At 49.1% G+C, this 23,042-nt stretch overlaps 1 protein-coding gene across 4 annotated transcripts in view; it reads left to right on the top strand.

Annotated features, from left to right (window-relative positions):
• Positions 1-23,042, top strand: part of TNR (tenascin R) — a 2,098,594-nt gene that overhangs the window by 1,897,957 nt on the left and 177,595 nt on the right. For all 4 annotated transcript variants that reach the window (XM_069641143.1, XM_069641142.1, XM_069641141.1 and 1 more), the window contains 2 exons: positions 5,401-5,667; positions 6,816-6,935. In XM_069641143.1, coding sequence (XP_069497244.1) covers positions 5,401-5,667; positions 6,816-6,935 — 387 coding nt within the window. The remainder of the gene's footprint in view (positions 1-5,400; positions 5,668-6,815; positions 6,936-23,042) is intronic.

Here is a 23,042-nt window from a genome sequence, read left to right as displayed (position 1 = left end):
ACTGTTAATGGAGACATCTACTTACTAGGGTTTCGAACCTCGGCCCTGCTGGATTTGCTCTAATGTCACATCCCGTTGAGCTGTCTTGCAGCCGCTGGCTTGCTTTTTTTTATTTCAGTTACCTGGCTACCCTCTGATCTCAGGCCCAGGACCTCCTTCCCCCGGCCAGTTGCACACCTGCACTGCCCCCCTGGCAACCCTTGCACTCAGGGAATGTGTCTGTATCCCTACAGCCCCTACTAGCACTTAACACCTGATGTCTGCACTTACCCATGCACTTGCCATCAGCTGGCTCCCCTTTATTATTTATTGTCTTATTTAATTTACTGTATTCCTATTACTGCACTGCCGCCTTCCCCGGCACCTTGCCACTTTCCCCCCTCCCCTTCACTTGCACAATCTCAATGTCACCTGGCCTAGTCGGATCGCTGTCTCTGTCCTTCCTCTGTTTCCCCTCCCTTGCCTCGTCGCGTCTTGAAACACTTGTGAATAAGTGCATTATAAATGCCATATCATATCATATCATTGCCTGTTTGGCGCGTAAAGCTAATTCTTGAGCTCCTCACAGCACTGCACTGGCCACTGATGAATGGGAAATTGCTGCAGGCATGCTGTGTGTGTGTAATTGGTGAGTGGGAGGAGTGGCTTTAGATTGTATGAGGTGTCAATGGTAGGTTATTAGAAAGGGGAGGGTGTCTGAATGCTGTGATGGCCAACGAGCGAAAGCAACGGTGGTGGTTTAAGACTCATTTTCTTTCACTGTATGTCTTTCTGTCTTTGTAGTGCAGCTATACAAAACAGTGGTGGTGTGGGGGGGGGGTGGAGGAAAGTCAGGACTCAGATAGGGTGTTTTTGTGGGTCGTGGGTGTGAGGAAGATGCGGGGTGGGCCCTCGGGTAACACAGTTCCACTACTTATTTGTGTAGGCTTCGACCCCTGATAATAGTCATTGTTCCCAGATTTGTTTAACGTTATGATACCGGTCTTCTAGGAGACTTCACACGCTTAATTTCAGCATTGTTTACACCTCGGGGGATCATTTTAATAAAAGAGAAGCGAGTATTCTTCATAGAAACAAACAATACATTAACCTCACACTGTTCACAGACGGGGCGTCATTAGACCGCGCCACTAATGGCGGCATATTAAACTGCCATCCGTGCATGCGCAGCCACCGCGTGCTGCTCACAGGCAGCTGCAGCTCAATGCTAGCTCCAAGGTGATCCGAGCTTTTTAACACGCACCCGGCTTCCCGCCACCCACCGGCGTCCCCACAGATCCTTCCCCTGCCGGGCATTTGCATTCGGTGCCGGCCCCAGAGTCGACAGGAGGCCAACAGCTGGAAAACACTGGCAAAAAAGAGAGGAAAGACCGGCGGAAAAGTCACCGGAGAAAAGGTCCTTGGAAGAAATAGCAGAAGAAAGACCTGCGCTCTTTCGGATACCTGCAACCCTCACTCACTGTGACAAACCAAGCCATTACCTGCAATCTCACCCCATTCCCGCTATCTGAAGGGAGACACACATGCGCAGAAAGAGCGACAGAGAGAGAAACTGAAGAGACATACACAAATAGAGAGAGGGGGAGATTGTATAAGAAGGACGGGAGACGAAGGAGGAAGGGAGGGAGGAAGGAAGGGGAGGAGGAGGGAGGGAGGGAAGGAAGGAAGGAAGGAAGAGGAAGGGAGGGAGGGAGGGGCGGGCGGGCACGGGGAGGCACGTTCAGTACAGCTGAGATCATGACTGTGAGATCGGATGTACGTGATTATTTTGAATACGAGCGTTTCGACGACAAGGATCTTGCATTCAAAAATTGTTCGTATTCGAAATAATCACCCCACTACTAAATGCCCTTTCTACACCCCGCTCCTCCCAGCCCCTTACTTGCCTTTTGGCGGCACACTTCGCTGTGTGCTGCCGAGTCACTGGCGCTGCAGGGTCCTTTTCTTATTTTTTTCCAAAACTGCCCCGCAACCCCCACTTCCCTTGTTCGCTATAATGAAAACGGAAGGGTTAAAATGCTATGCATTTTCATCTGTACGTAATTTTGGTATAGCTGAAATTCAAATATTTTAAACATTCGTTTTTTTATTTACGATATTTGCGTACGTTATCCTAGCGATCGGTCTGACAAGTCCTAAAGGCGAATAGAATGAATGCAGGCACTAACTAGAGCCAGGGGTGGACTGGCGTATAGTGAACTCTGGAGATTTCCCGGTAGGCCTCTGCACCCTGGGCCTCTTTTGTGTGGTATTTCTCAATTTTCCCATAGGAAAAGGGTTAGGCTTGCTGAAAATGTGTAATATAGGGCCATTTTGAAAATGATTTCCAGGGCCTCTTTTGGTTCCCAGTTCACCATTGGCTAGAGCAATCCTAGGGACCGTTATTTTAACATAGCAAGTTACCTGGGGACAACATACACAAGAGGAGAAATGCTAATCCGAGATTGGGAGGGAAGGGTGAGCTCACGAGAGTCCAAGGGGGCAGTGTTCCCTCCATTTGGGTCGCGACTACCACATCAGGAGTCAAGAGTGAGAGATTGTTTAAAGAGAACGGTCTTGGGTTTTCCTTAAAGCAGGCATGGTTTCTTCTTATCTTAGATCTTGAGGAAAATAATTCCAAGCAGAGGTGCCAGAAGTGCCAAATGTTTACCTCCATGTTTTCTTTTCTTGAACTGAGCCACAACAATAGACCTGGATAAGCTGGATCTGAGCCATCCTGGAGGACAGTGCTGTTTTGTCTTTATAGTGAGATAGCCAGGAACAGAGGCCCGGAAGAGTCTGTGTAGGATGGATAGCACCTGCAAGGGCAGCGAGAGCCTGGGTGATGTGGCCAGCAGCAGCACGGGTGGCATGACCCGCAGCAGCATGGGTGGCGTGACCCGCAGCAGCATGGGTGGCGTGACCCGTAGCAGCATGGGTTATGTGGCCAGCAACAGCCTGGGTGATGTGGCCCTCAGCAGCAGCATGGGTGATGTGGCCAGTAGCAGCATGGGTGGTGTGGCCAGCAGCAGCATCATGGGTGATGTGGCCCGCAGCAGCATGGGGGATGTGGCCCGCAGCAGCAGCATGGGTGATGTGGCCACAAAACCCTGCACAGCTGCCTTGCGTTGCATTATTTGAAGTTGATGGGTTAGGCATTCAGGGAGGCACATGTATAGATTGTTATCAAAGTATCTTCGTGAAATGATCATGGGTGAAATGACCTGCACTCTTTGGGACATGTTGAGGAGGGAGGTGGATGCACGTGAGAACATGAAGCTGTTAATGGGATTTCTTCGTGACTTCATGGATCTGTTGAGAAAAGGATATGCTCTCATCAAATACCTCCTACAAGTTTTTTGCCAAACTGCAGAGAAGAAGGTGGCCCACCACAGACGAGGGCCGGCAAAAAGGGCGCGATGGAGGGATGGAGTCACGTACACGGACGACTTCAATTTCAAAAGCATTCAAGCAGAGGCAACTGTCAATCATAAAGGCAGAAATAACAGTGGAGCGCATGAAAGGGATCTAAATGATGTCGGCGATTTTCTCCCCCACTGCTGATTTCATCGATTTCTTTAAAAATATGTTGCTGCATATTAATCTGGGAGGGAGAACCCCCCGGAACCCCCTACACTTTCCTCCAACCTTAATTATAACCCCAACCCATCCCCCATCTATGTTTTCTGGAGATGTAATAAAATAGATGAAATCGGCCATGAAAAGAAAAGCTGCCCAGCAAACTACCTAGACGCATGAAAGAGCTGGTGGGGTTGACTGCAATGCGTTTGTCACCAGGGTGTGCCTGGACTATAGCAGTGAAGCCGACAGGGAACTCTGCTAGGGGCTTCAGATAGGCATCGACAAGCCAAGGAGAGAGAATAGAAACTCGGGGCACCCCACAATTAGGAGTTTTGTCTTCGGGGAGTAGCTTGGGCAGATTTGAGACTTTCTTTCGGTCCGAAACGCGGTGATCCAGTTGAGAGCCACACCATCAATGCCAAAGGAATGCTTTAGATAATGGAGCAATAGCAAATAGTTGACTGCGTTGAAGGACGCCAGAAAGTCAAGGAAGAGGAGGATTGCGAGGGTATTTTTGTCGAGGGTGTTCAGGAGTTAATCTCTCATGTACAGCATTGCTGATTCCATAATTCTCAAGGCCGAAGACTAGACTCATGGGAAGCATGAAAGAGGATCTTTGACTCACTAGACCCCAGAAGATGCGTTCCCCAATATTTTACTTGAACATGGGGCCATTCACGATAGGTCGACAGTTAGCCGGGCTAGTGGGGTCATCCAGGGGTGGACTGGGAACTAAAAGAGGCCCTGGAAATAATTACTAGGGACCAAAAGAGGCCCTGGAAATAATTACTAGGGACTAAAAGAGGCCCTGGAAATAATTACTAGGGACCAAAAGAGGCCCTGGAAATAATGTTCAAAGTGGCCCCATATGACACATTTTCAGCAAGCCCAATGCTTTTCCTATGAGAAAATGTGGAAATACCACACAAAAGAGGCCCAATGTGCAGAGGCCCACCGGGAAATCTCCAGAGTTCCCTATAGGCCAGTCCACCCTTGGAGTCATCATTAGCTTTTCTGAGCAGTCTTGTAATACTGGTCTTCTTGAGAGGCAAAGGGAAGAGAGCTGATTCCAAGGAACTAGTGACCAGTGATGATATTGTCTTGTTTTATGTGGACCCCACCTTCCCTCCCTCCTCCCTCTCCCTCCACTCCACAAGAGCATACCCCCTACTCCTGGTGTCTCTATTGTTCCAGGACAAAGCTGAGGTATTGTACAAATGCACGTCATTGTGATTTTGTAATCTGGCCGCTCAATGACCATGTGGCATCCCGGAATACCTTCCGTTCCAGGTCATGTGTGGTGCCTGCAGGGAATGGTTCGGAGAGGGCCTATGCCAGCAACACGTTGTGTGTCAAGGTCTGCACATATGCCCACTCTCTCTTTTTCTCTGTAATGCTCATTGGTGCCGGTTGCCTCAACAACAACTCCTTATCTTTTGCGCCACATCTCAGTTCATGCATTCTTTGAGTCATCTTAAGTTCTTTGTACTGCTTGTTGATCTATGCACAGAAAGTTTGTAAGGTCCCTAAATTAGCAAGAAAATCAAAGGCCCACAGCTAATTTGAAGCATGTCCTGTCTTTCTAGCATTGAAACTTAACCTCAGCTCTTCCACTGAACATCTAGTCTCCCCGCACTGTTAACCAGTTCAAAGAGGCAAATGGTCTACTAATTTGTAATATACCAGTGAGCTCAAATACATGGAAGGCAATAGGTGAAACTACAAACCCTACCAAGGGGGTGTTTTTCCTTTCCTTTCTCTTGTATCCTCCATTGTCCCCCAAACCTCTCTTTTTAGTTTGTTATATTGGCTCCATTAATTTCTTGCCTTACCTTTTAGGCTTCCGGCCAATCACACTGCTGCACTTCTCCCGCATCACTTCCTCGAGTGTCAATGTGTCCTGGAGTGACCCTTCTCCTCCAGCAGATCATTTCCTTCTCCGATACAACCCGGAAGAGCATGGAGAAGCCTCACAGGTCACTCTCGAGGCCCACCAGAGGCAAACAACACTCACTGGCCTGCAGCCCTCCACAGAGTACATGGTGGCACTTGTGGCCATGCATGGGACAGTCGCCTCCGAGCCGGTGGTGGGGTCGGTTACAACAGGTAAGGATAAGGCTGGCCTTAGGAAAGCTTGGGGATGTTATCAGCACCTGGAAAGCATGCCAAGCCGCAGTTCCTGATTCATGCGCTCCTTTGCATGGGCTCAGGAATCAATCAAAAGCATGCAAGCATACGCAGAACTGCCGCATACCTTGCCCCGCACCTCCACCACACCCCAGTGCTCCAACTCTAGCCAGAGTGTTCATCAGCTCTAAACATTGAGCAAATGCACGTATCACCAGCTGGGCTGTCTGTGTGATATGGAATGAAGACATCCTGCTTTGCCCCAATTCATGGTACTTGAATTGGGGCAAAGAAACTGATTTTTTTTTACACTCCCATCTTTCCAATTCGAAAAAAAAATAAGCAGAATTAACAGAAACAAAAACAGCTTGTGGCCTCATTTGCATTGCATTGACTCAAAGGATTATGTAATAAGGGTCTGGATACATTTGGCACAAGCCATACTCTCTCTGTTCCATATCAACCTTGCAGAAACAACGGGCAAAATCATTTGATTGAATTGAAAAAAAAAGCTTGAAATAATGTGGGTTGGGGCAACACCTGCTTCTTCAACGCTATATTGCACAAGCAGCCAAGCAGGACATGTTAGATACTTTCATCCAGACATTCACGTGATAGGAGGCCACATTCAAGTTTGCCCGTAGAGTCCACTCTAGACCCTCCGGGCATCACACCACCACATAGAAAAGTCATGTCTGGCCAGATCAAAATGCAAATAGTCTCCACTGACATCTCCAGTATGTGCATTGATCCTAATCTTCACTGTGGACATCTTGATAGCTTGACTGGAGTTTACTGATCAGTGGGTTGGCTTTTCCAAGGAGCCAATACATGTTAAGTTAACTTAATGCATGTTCAAATGACGCTCATATTTCCCCTGGTTCCCAAGAGGTCTGGAATTGAATCACTGCCCTTTAGTTGTACAACCCTCCAACTCAGTGACTGAACTACTTTGCCGTATAGTCTCTCAAATATGCAATAACACCGACCTCTATGGGTTCTGGGCCAAGAGGCATCCTGGAAAGAGCTCATCTTCACTGTTGCTGAGACAAGTGACAGCAGACAGCCTCTGATGACTATCCTCAGCCACTCCTTATTGATCTCTTTTGAACTTTTGTCTCCCGCAGCCATAGACCCACCCAGAGAGCTGTCGGTGAGCAATGTGACGGAGGAGTCAGCCACCATCTCCTGGAGCCCGCCCACCACCACCTTCGACCACTACCGCCTGTCCTTCCAGTCGGCTCTAGGTAAGGCTGCATGATGTACACCTCTTTCCAGCTGGTCACGATGCAAAGCCTCACCATATCAAGGCACCCCTCTATTCTGCAGGCCTGGGCAAGGCTTAAGTAGGAGAGTATCTGTGACTGGTAGATGGGATGAGATTGTAGGTAGTGCTGAGGCTACTTTATTGGAGTAGCAGTGGCTTGGAGTTGGGAACCTTACTTGTGTAAGAGCCACAATAAAGCAACACGATTCCTGTGTCATGCACACCCTGGTGGAGCTCAGCTGCACCTTACACAGAGTGGCATATCGCCCCAGGAGGCAAGACTTGGGCAGGTGGATAGCAGACTGACATATCGCCCCAGGAGGCAAGACTTGGGCAGGTGGATAGCAGCAGCTCAGCTGCACCCCATTACGCAGACTGGCATATTGCCCCGGGAGGCAAGACTTGGGCGGGTGGATAGCAGACTGGCATATTGCCCCGGGAGGCAAGACTTCGGTAGGCGGATAGCAGCAGGAAGAGGCAGAGAGTGGGGGGTAGATCTCGCTCTGCAGGTGCCTCCTTCTGGAATGTTCTCCCTGCCCCTCTCAAACTTGAGCTGGACCACCTGAAGTTCCAGAATCCGCTCAGAAGATTTCTCTTCTCTGCTTTCTCTCTCTCCCTCCCCTGCTGACCTAACTGCCATAACTGTCTGTTGTATCGAATCGATGCTCGGCTACCCTCAGAGTCTCACTGGGTATCAGGCTCTTTCTTGATCAGTGACCCTTGCACTGCCTCCGGGTCTACCACGCACTTAGGAGCTGTAACTGTAACCCTGCAGTCCCTCGTTCTCCTTCTACTACCCAGAGCTGCGCTGCCCTGGCTCCACTTACCCAGAGCATTGCTGCCCTGTTTCCCCTCCCCTGTCCATTGCACTTCCCCCCTCCCCTTCACGTGCACTTCTCGTTCTCACACTTGCACAATCTGAATGATGCAAGGCCTAGTAAGATCGTTTGTCTTGTCCTCCCTCTGTCTTCCCTCCCTTGTCTTGTTGCGCCTTGAAACACTTGTGTACAGGCGCGTTATATATGACTTATCATATCATATCATATATCACTTTATGCCGACTGGCAAATCGCCCCAGGAGGCAAGACTTGGCCCGGTGGATAGCAGCATCCTATGGATGCCCAGTGGAGATAGATAAGGAAGAGGAGCACAGCATGACACTGTGGGTACCAATGCAGTATTTCCATTGCCTTGCCATGTTGCCCGGGTAGGCTTCTGCTTTTATAAAACCCATACATACATGCCTTGTGGGCAGAGATCGGCGGAGAGATCAATGGCAGTACTGAGAGGAAAGAGCAGACTTGCTCAGCCATTTGCTAGAAGAGCTAAGGAATATTAATAACCACTCAACAGAATTAGCTGCATAGAAACACGAGCAATAGATACGGAGTGTAGACATGTAGTTCATACATAGACCTTTTAATTGAAGCTAAGGGCCTGATTTACAAAGCCTTTTCAATGGGATTGTGCCATTGTAAAACACGTTTGTAAATCAGGCCCTAAGTTGTCTAATTTCCATCCAGCAGCCTGGAAATGACCCATCTGCAGTGCCTTCAAACACCAACAAGGACAGACAAATGAATGGGAGCGAGTCTTGAGGAACAGGTTGTCCAAAGGATTTGCTAAAATCCTCCAACATGTTGAACGGGTGTCCCCATGGATGGTAATTGTGCTACTCATGTCCTTGGAAACAAGATCATTCTACAATCATTATTAAACAACCCTGGACTGTGGGCGAGTGCAAACCCAAGGCCAGTTAGGGGTATGAAAAGAGCCCTTCAAGAACAGAGACTCCACCCCCGCTGTCAAGTGAGCAGGGGGGGCATTGAATTTGTTTGATTCTCTCCTGTGTGTAGATCCCCAACTCCTGCTGCCAATGGTCCAGCCTGATATTGAGAGCAAGCAACATTAGCAGCTTTACTGGTTGTACATGTCCCCACAGTGCCCACGGGACTCCTCACTCTTGAATACTGAGGCTGAGCCTCATTACTCCAATTTCCCTGGTTGATGGTGTAGTCACAGTTTGGGTTACTTCTTGATCTGTGTTACCTTGCCACAGTAGAGATGGTTTCACAGGGTTGGCGCTGTGATTGGGCTATCACTTTGGGTCCTTTTTTTATGTTGCTCCCAGATCACATGTGCATGGAATGCGTATGTGCAATGTTGGAAATGGACAGGTGTCAGTGGGGTCCGGTGGATGAGACAAGGCTGAGCAGAAGGATGTACCTGGTGGGCGTCTCTGATCCTGTCACAACTTATCTATGAGCTGCAAATCAAGAAGATCCCTTTTGAGCATCTGTGACAAATCAACTTCCGGGACACCAGTGGTCTTGGGATGAATATCAGTTTCGAAATCATCAATCACGCCCACACCTCGAGTGCACCAGAAGGGATCCGAACAGATTGAAAACACATGCAAATTATAAACCTCCTTGTCCATATGGTACCATGTACAGAACGGCAGGCTTATCTCCGCAAGGTCATGGATCGTTGGTTGGCTGCAACACAGCGAAAATACAATTAGTACCCAATGATAAAAGGGACTGCCAGTCATGGGTGTATAAAAATATCTACTTTATTATTATTCTACAGACCGTTCTCGCACACTACAAACTACAACCTACCCTGTAAAGGAATGCAGAGGGCAGACAGTTTCAAGAAGGAAAAGGGATGCACTCTGGATACTGACAGGAGGGTAGTCGGTAAAGTAATTAATTGCAATAGATCAAGGATACTTGCTTTCAGCTCAAAGGAGGAATGGGTCATAAAATGTCACTAGGGGCCATCCGAGAAGGACCAGGGAGAGACAACCACAATGTACCTCGTACTTGTAGAAGTTCTTGGTGCTCAACAGGGTCACGTCGGTTTCAGGGCGCTTTGCAGCTCCTGCGGCAGAGTTCACGATGGGAGACAGCTGCGGGTATCGGGCGGCATACAGTTCGGCAAGCAAGGCTTGATGGATGGCTGCAGGCTAGCCTACACGGCGGCTCGGAATCAGGAATTATTGTCTCAGTGCTGGTTGGCTAGTCTGAAGCACTGGTTGAGGCGTTTCAGACGACGTTAGGGACTGCAGCGTAACAACAGTCAGTGGTGCAGTCAGTTGCAGCTCAAGAGGCTGAACTGGCTCGAAAATGTCCTTTAAGGTAGATGCTTGTTGATGCTTGTCAATGCATTCCTCCTAACATCTTTGCTGGGCTTGTGTAATCTTTTTAGATGGACGGCTCAAAGCTTAGGAGAGTGTTGCAGGCAACGGCCTTGTCCTAGGTTTGGTTCAGAGACTCTCTGGCACTTCCCACTTAGGAAGCTTGCTTACAGAACCTTGCAGGCATGCTGTGTGCTGGCTGGGTACAAATGCTGGAGCTGCTGGAGGGTGCATTGCATTCAGTATCTCCCTATGTTCCTTGGGAGATGTTATGGGGAGGGATCCTGCTTCTCTCTTTGGAAATCCCGGCCTTCCTTCAATGTTGGAATCTGTAAGGCAGACTGTACCTTCAGCCAGGGTCCAAATGAGTACTTCTTGTTACTCCTTGAAAAGTTTTCAGATGATCTGCCAACAGAGGGGCTCAACCCTCTTTTAAAGCCAAATGTGCCAAAGTGATTGGTGTAGGCTAAGCCTACCTTAATGAACCAATGATGGGTCCCCACCAACAATCTCCTGTATGCATGAGGTCATAACCAGAGTTCTTTGCAATAGAAAAGATAAAGGGGCGAAAACATGTAATACTAAGTCCCACCCTTCTTCCTGTCTGTTGTGGATCAAAGAGTCTCTCTGGTTAATTGAGTTTTCTGTAGTTCCTGATTAAAAATTCAGGTCTCCCTTGAAGCTGTTGCAGGATCAGTCTTTTGGTCTGCGCCAAACCGCATACTCATATATTCTGAATGGGGTCCCCCTGCAGGGATGACTACTGTAAATACATAGTCCCAGACATGACAGGTCACTGCCCTTGTCTCAGGAGGAAAGCTCAGGGGACACATGCTTGCCTTGGAAGCAAGACGACATGGAGCACCACAGGTTCGATCCCCGTGTCTGCGCTTAGAAACCTCTGTGTTTTAAGCGTGTTATAAATAACCTATCATATCATATAATATCATACTGAAAGGCGGGAGCTGGCTTCAGGTTGACACAGTGCATAACAAAGGTTGTTGCGGTTTTCCTGTCTTTTGTTAGTTCTGTGTCATGATTCCTGCCCCTCATGTCCCCAGCCCTCCAAAATGTCAGGCTGGAGCCAGGCCACGATCACCTACATGGCCCTCAAGGGCCTCTCCATCCCTCCAAAGACCCACTTGGAGTCAGAGTTGGCGCTTGTGGCACCAGACTCACTCACGCCCATAGGATAACATTGGGGATTGGACTTGTAGTGCATTGATGGGGACAAGATGGATGCCCCCACATATTTCCGTTCCCCGAACTGCATGTGCGGTCTAGTCTTTTGGGTGTGGTTCAGCCCAGAGACACCTGGGATACCCAGAGACTATTTAAGCCACACCCAGGCTGAGAAACATGCTTTTCGTTTTCTGCACCTGCAGCGTGACACTCACCATGTTCGGATCGGTCTCCAGTAGGCCTGCATCTTTCTTCTGCGCTCATCCCCTGCAAGAACAAGAACACCGTTAGGAACAGCCTTACCTTGTGGCGCTTCTGCCCATCATTCATCGCTCCTTCTTTTCTGCAGGCATCTTCGGCGGAGTCATTCCCATCCTGGCACGCCGCTTCCTAAGGAAAAGGGAAAAGAACAGAAAAAAGGCATTAGTAAGCATTCTGAAAATCTTGGCTTATTTTTAAATACTGTACGAGCTTCAAACGCTTACTGAATCCCAGCCGCTCTGGGGAACTCTGTCTCCGGAACTTCTCATCCATCTGCAAGAGGGAAATGACAATCCAGGTTAGCGTGGAAACATCTAGAGGCGCCGCATACCGCGCTTATCCACCGCATTTGTTCTTCATAACTGGCATCCACGCTGAAAACATTGCGGCACCTAAAAGACACAGAAAAAGAACTCAGTTCAATGCAAATACGAAAGGGGTGCATCGCGCTCTCACTCACCTTCAGCGCTACTCATCTCAGCAGCACGCCGCCATCCCCGGACGCGGGCCATCATCTAAGGAAGGAAAGGAACGAAGTTAGAGAACTGTTCAAAAGACTCATTATACTTACCTGTCGGTCTCTTGCCAGTGAAGTAACTAGGCAGCAACGAGCCCGCATCAATCAATGCACCCCTGCGCTGAAAGCAGGACAGAGAGCACACTATCTAAGAAAATAAGGTGAGCTGTGGATCAAAGGGAAGGGTTGGACCCCGGGGAAGAAGGGGTTCAAGCACACAGAGACAATATGGAGTTAAACTCTACCAATCCTGTGTTTCAGGCCCAGTCTCCAGACGAATAGCCTCCAGGGAAGGGTTTGAGGTCGTAAGAGGTCTGAACAGGCTGAGTGACGTCCCCGTGGATACCACGTGCGTGTTACATCCTGCGATTTGGCCTCCAGTGGGCCTGCTTTAATTAACTCTGATTAGTATGTGAAGCTGCCACTAGCAGCTAACAAAGGACAGGGCGGATCCATGGAGCCTTTGTTAGTTTGTTAGGCTGGCCATGGCAGGAAGAAGCTTTCGCCTTCCTCCTTCTGAGAAACCTTGATGTACTCTTGGCTGTCATATTCCAACTAACTATGAAAAGGGGCGGGGGCGTGGCTAGGCGGCCATGCTGTAGGGGGCATGACCGAAAAGCTCCGTCGAGATCCTGAAGTGATTCTAGTCACACCGGTGCAAAACAACGGGTAAAAAGCCCAAACCAACAGATACTGACGTCGGAACAGTAGCGGAGCACTCGCCGATTCTCCCGAGGAAAATCGGAGCAAGGATCGCGGAGAAAGAAGCAAAGGGAGACGCCGCCCGCGAAAAATAAAATGGCGGGTGTGAGCAGCTGAACCGCCGAGTGGAACGTCGGTGCTCCGCAACCCGAAAGGGAGAAGACCACAGGTGATGAACGGCCGGCCAGGGAGAAATACAACAACCGAAACAGCGGGGGCCCTCCGGAGAGGTGGTGGAGGTGAACTGGGGCGATCAGGGAGGTGGAACAAGGAGTGTGGACAGGGACAGCGTAGGAGACAAGGCTGAGAAAGCCCAGCGAGGAGAAAGGCCACCCGAGCCCCGATCCGACACAGGAGCGGCAGCGCACCGGCCTCGGCAGCCTCTCTGAGGCCACCCGCCCACGAAGGACAACAAGGAACACAGCATAGCGGGGACGAAAACAACGGCGGATGATATATAAGGACCCCATCGTGCCAGAGACCCGCTACAAATGGGAGGCGCGCACTGTGCAGACTACAAGGTGAGGCATAAACTTGGAGGAAGGTAAATTGGGACACATTGCGTAGCATTAAATACAGGGCAGCCCACGCAAAAATACGCGAAACGAGACTGCTACTTATCCCAGGCATAAACTTGAATGAAGAAGAAACATTGGGACACATGGCATAATATCGAACATAGGGTGGCCCGCGCAATAATACGCGCGATTGTCACTCGACCCAGCTCTGTATGAGAACTACATAAGCATAAGCATAAACATGCTCAAAGCATAATACTCAGAGTACTATGCTCCCCAGCGGATAAGAGAGACACTCGATAGCTCACAAAGATATAGCCCGCGGCTGGGAAGCCTAGGAAGTAAACCCGGGACACTTATCAACTAATAGTGCCAGACTTGAACTCGCTGACCATTAAGCAGCATTAAAGTGGACCCCAAAAAGATAATGCCGAACCGGAAAATGGAGGGTAAACCAAATCAAACCAGCATAGAAGCTTTCACCAAAACACCCGGAAATAAACAATCCTTTCAGCCCGACGCAGCAATGGCTTCCTCAAGCACAATACAACGACTGGGAGACTCAAATGAAAGACCGATCCTAGAAGCCATAGCGGCCCTGCAAACATCCTTCTAGGCCAAAATGGACACAGCAATAGGTGCCCTTAAGGCATCCTTAGAAAATAAACTCGACACCGTCATGGTAGATGTAGGCCTTCTCCGCCAGGATGCTAGAAATTTGACGGAGAGGGTTACGACAACAGAACAGCAAGTGCAACAAAACACCACGGATGTCGCAGTCGCACAAAAACAAATGTCGGAGGTGATACAGCAGATCAAGATCCTCGAACAAAGGGCAGAAGATGCAGAAGGAAGGGCACGAAGGAATAATATCCATATAATCGGACTTCCGGGGGGCAAAGAGGGTAGAGACCCAACAGAATATATCGAGACCATGCTACTCCAAGAGATTGGTGCTGGAATACTGTCCCAGGGTTGCACGGTGGAGAGGGCACACAGGGCATTGACCAAAAGACTGCAACCAGGTGCCCCTCCAAGAGCGATGATTGCCAGGTTTATGAATTTCAAGGACCAAGAGAAGGGGGAGTGATTGAGAGGAGCTCCTCCAAGATTGCAACCTACCCAGATTTCACAGCCATGGTTCAAAAGCAAAGGGCAAGATTCGGCCCAACTAAAGAGCACCTTAGGACAGCTGGAGTAAGATACATGTTCTTATACCCAGCTAAACCTAAAGTAATACAACAAGGGAAATCATGTTTATTTGATTCAACCGAAGAGGCCCACACATGGATGGACCAGCAGGGTCTCCCCCAGCAAAGACAAAGAAATCAGAATAACAAGGAGAACCAGCCTCGATGAAAAAGAAGCGTTAGCTCCAAAGAACACGACGTCAACATATAGGAAAATGACCAAGCCAGATGCACAGCACGAAGGAGCGACTCGCCCCAACCCAGCAGAATGGCACAAGAAAACCACCCCCCGAAGAAGAAAGTTCTACAAGTTGAGATGCTAGTTTGGAAGCATCATGCTGCGGCGAGCCAGTCCCACCTCGGTAGACAGAGCAAGAGAAGCGGCGAGGCCCGAGCAGGGGAAGGGCAGCTGGGCGTTAGTTTGAAAGTTATGGTTTATGTGTTGGTTAGTAGTAAGTATGGCCGGCTGGCACATGGCACTATCGATGAGAAAGACAATTTAAGAGACCACGGAATGGCCCGAGTGGTTGGAGAACAGGAAGACATATGGCAACAAATCAAGGGAAGTCACCTCAGATGCAAAGGCGGGGTAGGCCTGGAGAAGAGAGGAAGCCCAGAGAGCTAGAAGAAAGGAGGATAAGCTGAACATTGCATAGAAAGAAGGCTATGGGACAACAGAGCCAAAACAAACGTAGTGCACATGGACCCGGATGAGATAACAATAGCAACCTGGAATGTGCGAGGACTCAATGCTTACGTCAAAAGGCTCAGAGTGTACGCCTAGTTAAACAGAATGAAAGTCAAAATAGCAATGCTCCAAGAGACTCACTTGACATCAGAAAGAGAGGCCAAAGTGGGCAAGAAATGGGGAGGAAAAGTTTATAGCACCACATATTCGAACTATGCAAGGGGAGCGCTAATATGGATTGCACCAGGAGTACCGTTCAAGCGACACAGAGGGAAGACTAGTGCTAGTGCATGGTATGCTGGAAAACAAAGAGGTATGCTTGATCAATACCTATGCCCCGAACCATGACCCGACAGAATTCTTCAGGAACATAGCGCCCAAATTGGCCCAATATAGGGAAGCCACGCTCATCTGGGCAGGAGATTTTAATTGTACCTTGGACCCACTCCTCGACAGATCAGACGACAAGTACAGAAAACCAGCTCCCCCTGCCAGGCAGCTCCAGAAAACCCTCGCACAACTGCAGCTGGTGGACGTCTGGAGACAGGTACATGGAGGTGGGAGGGGGTACACACATTACAGTGCACCCCATGGAATATTCACACGAATAGATTACCTATTTACGGGTACCTAATCTCTAATAGAATTCACAGGAATTGACATCAAAGCACGCACACTCTCAGCCAACGCCCGATACTAGCAACGTGGGCACATAGCCATAGGAAAACCCCAATACCAACATGGCGTCTCCGAGCGGAGGCACTAGGGGAAAGCGAACTGGAAGAACATTTGCAAGTGGTGATAGATAACTACTTTGAACACAACCAGGGGAGCCTAGGAAGCAACGCCACGCTCTGGGATGCTTTTAAGGTAGTGACAAGGGGGGCGTCGATTGGGAAAACAGGAGGGTTGAGAGGAGCAATTATGGAAGAACTGGATAAACTAGAAAGATAAATTAAAATGGAGGAAAGAAGGGCAGAAAGGGCGGGTGTGGAACCCAGGGAACTACTAGTGCTAAGGACAAGATGTATGGAACTCTGGAAGAAACTAGGGAAACTAAATTATGGGAAATACAGAGACTGCACGCAGAGGGGGACAAACCCAGCAGGCTCCTAGCATGGCTCACTAAGCAAGAAAACAAAAGAGACCCCATAGCAGTACTAATAGATGAAACGGGGGCAGAGGTCAGGAACCAAGGAAACATAAACACCTTATTCGCCGATTTCTACGAGAGGCTTTATGCCCCCAACCCGGAAGTAGAACCGGAAGACATTCCGAATGCCCTAGCAGAGATAAGATTACTGAAACTAACAGCAGAACAGGCCCAACTATTAGATGCTCCTATTACAGTAGAATAAATCGAGACAGTGATCTCCGAGCTCCCCTCAGTAAATCCCCGGGCCCTGATGGACTCCCAGGGGAGTTTTATAAGACATATAAGAGCACGATCGCCCCAAAGTTGTTAGAAACATACCAGGAGGCATATGAGGAAACACAACTACCAAACAGCATGTCGGAAACGACAATTGTACCGATCCTCAAGCCCGGCAAATCCCCAGTCGAGTGCGCGTCATATAGACCAATTTCCCTTATCAACCAAGACGTTAAAATACTCACTGCGGTCCTGGCGAACTGCCTGAAATTAGTGATACCCACACTGATCCATTCAGACCAAACAGGCTATGTCCCAGGGCGCAACACATCCTGGAACCTCTGCAGATTACATTATATTATAGAACAGACAAACCAGAGACAGGGCGAATGCGCAGTGGTGTCATTGGACACCTTCAAAGCATTCGATTCAGTTAGCTGGAAGTGGTTACTGAGCATCTTGGCCCACTTTGGCATGGGAGAAGGGTTCCTTAGATGGATCAGGATGCTATACAAAGACCCCAGGGCAAGAGCGAAAGCATGAAGAATATACAGGGGAACCAAACAGGGCTGCCCTCTATCACCAATGTTATACATATTGGCCCTAGAGCCATGGGCAGTGTTTCTCAGGGCAGAATACGGGGACATAGGTATAGATATAGATGGAGTGGTACACCAGATCTCACTGTATGCAGACGATATCCTCGTCTTTGTAGAAAACCTGCGCGTTAATCTACCCTGTCTCTTAGAGGCGGCGGATGCCTACACTAGACTCTCAGGGATAGCCATTAATAAAGAGAAGTCTGTCCTCTTCAACCTGGCCGATCTAAAACGCGTCCCCCGAGATGAACTCCCAGACACATGTGTCTGGCATGGGAACCAAACTCCTTCCGGTATCTGGGAATAGAAATACACCACAACACTGTAGAGTCACATGAATGCAATACACAAGCGGCCCTAGACAAAATACAAAAAGCCATGGGCTTCTGGGAGACACTCCCACTGGGGATGATGGGTAGAGTGGCCATTCTGAAAATGGTGGTACTTCCAAAATTGCTTTATTACTTCACAAACATTCCGCACGCCATACCCAGAGCCTTCTTTAAGAAATTGAATACAATAACGCGGGGGTTCCTGTGGGGAGGGGGAAGGTGCAAGATCGCCATCACAACTCTACAGAGAGAGTACGAGGAGGGGGGCATCAGGCTGCCCGATTTTGAAAAGTACTACCTAGCAGGGCAACTACAATTTGTGGTCAAATGGCTGGAGGAAGACGAATCAATAGACAAAACACTCTTCCAACCAACACTGAAGTCTTACTACCTACGAGAAGTCCCATGGCTTGATAAATCCCTGCTCAAGACCCTACCAAACATGCTCAAGCTTGCAATGGAACTGTGGGCGAGGGCGTGGAGACTACAGACGACCAAGGATCCTTGTTCAGCTCAGATCCCACTGGCGGGACTAGTAGGCACAGATCCAAACACACTTGCAATATACAGATCCCAATGGGAAGCTAAGGGAGTAGCACAAACAGGAGATTTGAGGAAAGACGAACAGTGAGCAGAATTCCAAGACATGGTGGGGGAATATGACATACACGAAGGTCAATTCATCCTGTATAACAGGATAGTACTAACAATTAAGAAGAGGTGGCCAGAGTGGCCAGAACAAGAAGACATAGACGGAGAGCTGGAGGCATGGTACGACATATCAGAAGGAGGACATACAACTTCAAGATTATATGAACAAATGCTAAAATCTAACAATGCACAAGTGCTACGCATCAGAGGAGGCTGGGAAGAGGAACTCGGAAGACCTCTTGGTGATGAGAAATCGACCAGGTTGCTGAAATATCCAAAAAAGGTATCAAGGATTGCACGGTTCAGACAAGCACAATTATATGTCACGCATAGGGCTTACCTCACGCCTAAGAGAATGAACATAATGAAGCTGGGAGACCCCCGCACATGCCCCCGCTGCCTGGAAGAACAAGCAGATATGATAGACATGTTCTGGACCTGCCCAGTGGTACGGGTCTTTTGGGACGAAATCAGACAGAAAGTGGCCAGCAGTGGACTCCAAATACAAGAAGAAAATCCCGCACTGTACTTGCTGGGCCTCTTCACAAGAGGAGGTAGACACAGGTCGCACCTTGCTAAAATGAAAGACCTAATATGCATATTAGCTAAACGGCGGATAGCAATGGCGTGGAACTCAAGGGAGGGCCCAAAAATAGATCTATGGCAGGCGGACTTCAAGAAGTGAGCAATGACAGAGACAGCGGTGTGGATAAGGGCGGCGCAAAAAGGAGTAGGGGAAACAGGACAGAAAATAACGGCATGGAACTCTCTGATGCAGAACTTATTCGAACAAAGAGAAGATAGTGACGAGGAAAACCCAGGAGGGGGGGGGACAGTAGAGGAAAGACAATCGATATGCCCCCAGAACAGGAAGGCAAAAAAATGCAAACTCTGAAACTGCCACGAGGATAGCGGTAGCTCAAAAGACTTGATCCCCTACCCACTCCGAGGCGAAAATGTGGAAGGATATCTACACTCAGTGCCTAGCCACCAGTTATGTTGTTGGTTATATGTTATATGTTTTGTTTGTTTTTTGTAATGTTACCAAAAAACCAATAAAGAGTTTTTAAAAAAAACTATGAAAAGGGGGACGGCGCCTGTAGGCTGTGTCCATCCAGAGTACACAGGTCTATGTGTATGTCGTGCTATGAGCCTAGGAAAATGTGTGTGGACTAGCCCCACACATTTTCCGAAGGTTGATCTAACATTAAGCAATATCATTTAAAATTTCGAAAGACAGGCCAGCGCACACCCACCGTGCGGATGGTTGAATTCCTCACAGCGTCTGCCTGATGTATCATCATTAATCGACTGTCAAATGTGTCATCATTAGTGGAAATAGCATCCGCAGAATGCTGCCGTCCTGCATACCTGTGGGTATGGGTCAATGTTATCAATGCGCATTGTGCGGAATGTACTGTTACATTGGCTCTAAGAGGTACAGAGCTTAGGCAAACCGTATTTCATATTCTCCAAATCTCTATCCAGAGTCGTCGCTAGGGTGGGCTGCAGGGAGCCATAGCCCCGGATCTTTTGGTTGTAGCCCCAGATAGACAGTGCTTTAAGTGGGGTAAGAAATTGAGGGGGGGCCTCGTTTGGGGGCGTGGCATCAGCTGTGGGCTAAAAGTGCACAAATCATAGTAGGGTGCGCAAACAAATATATAAATGTAGTAGAGCATTTATATATTTGTATGCCTACTAGTATGGTTTGTGTATTTTTCAAGCCTTCTTTTATAAACATAGCAATGTTACATATTTCTATGTTTATAAAAGATGGCTTGAAAGTGTACATACCATAGTAAGTTACGCACACTTGTGTGCTTACCTTACTATGGTTTGTGTACTTTTCAAGCCACCTTTTATTAACATAGACATTTGTAACATATTTCTACGTTTATAAAAGATGGCTTGAAACGTACACATTTCAAGGCATCTTTTATAAAGATTTGGCAAAGGAGACAGGCACCTCGGGCTCAGTCTGAGCAGAGATCACAGAGCCCGAGGCGTCTTTCACCCTCTGGGAACCCGCGGTCTCTGTGATATAATCTACATATTAGATCATGGAGCCTGCAGGTTCACAGAGGTTCAGTGACCTGGCGAGGGCAAACAAAGGAACTGTAACTTCCCTGATGACCCCTCAGATGGGGGGTCATCAGGGAAGTTACAGTGACTGACTGAAGTGCCAGCTAGCCTCAGCAACGCTGTGGCTGCCTGGCACTTCTGTCCACTTGCCTAACGTTACACTGGCGGGCGCATCTCCCGTCACGGCTGCGGCCGTGGCGTGAATCGCGGGATAATGCATCATGCCATGGCGTGGTGGGACGGGGGCCCCGGCAGGGCCCCGGCTCAGCCCCACTTTTTGGAGACTGGCGGGGCCCGGCCCCGGCAGGCTCGGCCCACTTAAAGCACTGCAGATAGAAGGTCAGGGGCTACAACCAAAAGGCTAGCTAGCCCTGAGTCCTGACAGTCCCGACATTAGCGTAGCCCCAGATCTTTTCCAGTCCTAGCAACACCCCTGCCTCTGTCATATGCATGGGGTATTTCGCTCCACACTTCCACCTGTCAAATGCCCCAGACATAGGGAGCACATTCAAAGGACCGAGGCATGACACGAACATAGTGATCTCTCAGAGTGTATTTCGGCCAAAAATAGACATAGAAAATGTGTTCCTTGAAAGGGGTCAAACATTTCACTTCATGGCCCCTTTTAGTAGAAACATGCAATGCATTTTGTTTACAGCCTCCTATAATCCAAACTCTGCAGATTTAAAGCAAAACCCAGGAAGGCATGTTTCCTCCGGCAATTGAGTGAACATCAAAGAGAAATAAAAAACTGCGAACGATAGGAGAGTCTTACAAACCCTGTGAAAATCACAGGATACTATAGGACTGCAAGTCCCAGAGTCCACAGGGGAACTCCAGTCTCGGGCGGTTCATTGAGACCGTGGCTTCTCGGAGATGTGCACAGCCTCTCCCATTGGCTCTTGCTCTTTCTTTGGTTTCAGTGGCGAAAACAAAGGGAACGTCAGAACACAACATTTCAAATCCGGCCGGTGTGTGAATGTACCTGCGCATGGTGTTTTTTCCACAACGCTAACGCCGCTGTGATGCAGGGAAGTGCTGTGAAACAATGGAACAACAGTAATATGGCACAATAATATGCATACAGTTCTAGGGATAGGCTAATGAGCCTGTGCTGGGAAGGGAATGGAGAGAGGGGCTGAGGTAACTTCTCTGATTCCTGGGCTGACTTCTTTTAGAAGGGAGGCATCTGTTTCCCCTGTTCATCCCCCAGACCACCCTGAGAGGCAGCAAAGCATCAATCAGCTCCTTCCACACTTCCCCTGCCTTTTCCATGCCAATGCCCCCTACCCCGCCCCAAAGGCATTCAGTTATTCAGCAACGCCTCTCACATTCCCCGTCTTTTTCTATGCCAACATTTATCAGCTTTGGAAAATAACTCTGAATGGTTCTGTGAATGCCTCCAGTATTGCACTCTTCCGATTACAGTCACTTACATCGACGTTCAATACATTTTACTTGGATGCAATCAGCAGAAAATATTCACCAAACCAAGAATCACTTCCTGTATTGACAGATCAACTACCTGAATGAATAGACGCCCAGCTGTTACTGTAACGTGCGAAATTGCGGCCATCAACGCATCGCTCAAGGGTAATTTCACATCCCAGGCAGGCCCCCACGACGTGAGGCCAGTCCTCCTAGACCAGTGGGCTTCAAACTTTTTAGGACTGGGCCCCCCCTGAGCAAGATGTCGGCAGAACGCCCCCCCCCCAAAATGCCAAATGGACACGTAGTCCAAATGGCTATGAACTATCGAGCGCCGTCATCGCACCCTCCTCACAGTATAGTCCCTGGGCTCCTCAACCTGCTCCCATCACAGTCTCTGGACTCCCTCATCCCACTCCTAGCCTAGTCCCTGGGCTCCTCAACCTGCTCCCATCACAGTCTCTGGACTCCCTCATCCCACTCCTAGCCTAGTCCCTGGGCTCCTCAACCTGCTCCCATCACAGTCTCTGGACTCCCTCATCCCACTCCTAGCCTAGTCCCTGGGCTCCTCAACCTGCTCCCATCACAGTCTCTGGACTCCCTCATCCCACTCCCAGCCTAGTCCCTGGGCTCCTCAACCTGCTCCCATCACAGTCTCTGGACTCCCTCATCCCACTCCCAGCCTAGTCCCTGGGCTCCTCAACCTGCTCCCATCACAGTCTCTGGACTCCCTCATCCCACTCCCAGCCTAGTCCCTGGGCTCCTCAACCTGCTCCCATCACAGTCTCTGGACTCCCTCATCCCACTCCCAGCCTAGTCCCTGGGTTCCTCAACCTGCTCCCATCACAGTCTCTGGACTCCCTCATCCCACTCCCAGCCTAGTCCCTGGGCTCCTCAACCTGCTCCAATCACAGTCTCTGGACTCCCTCATCCCACTCCCAGCCTAGTCCCTGGGCTCCTCAACCTGCTCCCATCACAGTCTCTGGACTCCCTCATCCCACTCCTAGCCTAGTCCCTGGGCTCTCCGCACTCCACACCTTGTTCGCACCACTATCCCATGGCTCCCGCCCATCCTGCTCCCACCGCAGTCCCTGAGTTGCCCCATCCTGCTCCGAGCACAGTCCCAGTGCCAGTGGTGGCTGGTGAATTATTTTTGTGGAGGGGCATACATTTTTCCACCAGCTGTGCCATAGTGACCGAACGTAGCCAGGGAGCCGGAACCAATCAAGGGTGGTTCGGGGGGTCTCCCCCTGCTATTTTTGAAAAAAAATAATGGGTTAAAATGTTACATTTTAGAGCATACTTTTAAATAAAAATGAGTAAAAAGCCAAACAGTTTTCAAGTGGTGCTGGGGGGGGCGCAGGGGTCAGGCATGATATTTTTTATTGGACATCTATGATAAACGTACAGTAAAAAGATACCA

Source organism: Ambystoma mexicanum, chromosome 1q, assembly GCF_040938575.1.
Source record: "Ambystoma mexicanum isolate Mex_15411 chromosome 1q, UKY_AmexF1_1, whole genome shotgun sequence".
NCBI classification, from domain to species: domain Eukaryota; kingdom Metazoa; phylum Chordata; class Amphibia; order Caudata; family Ambystomatidae; genus Ambystoma; species Ambystoma mexicanum.
This window is presented reverse-complemented; position numbering and strand designations above follow the sequence as displayed.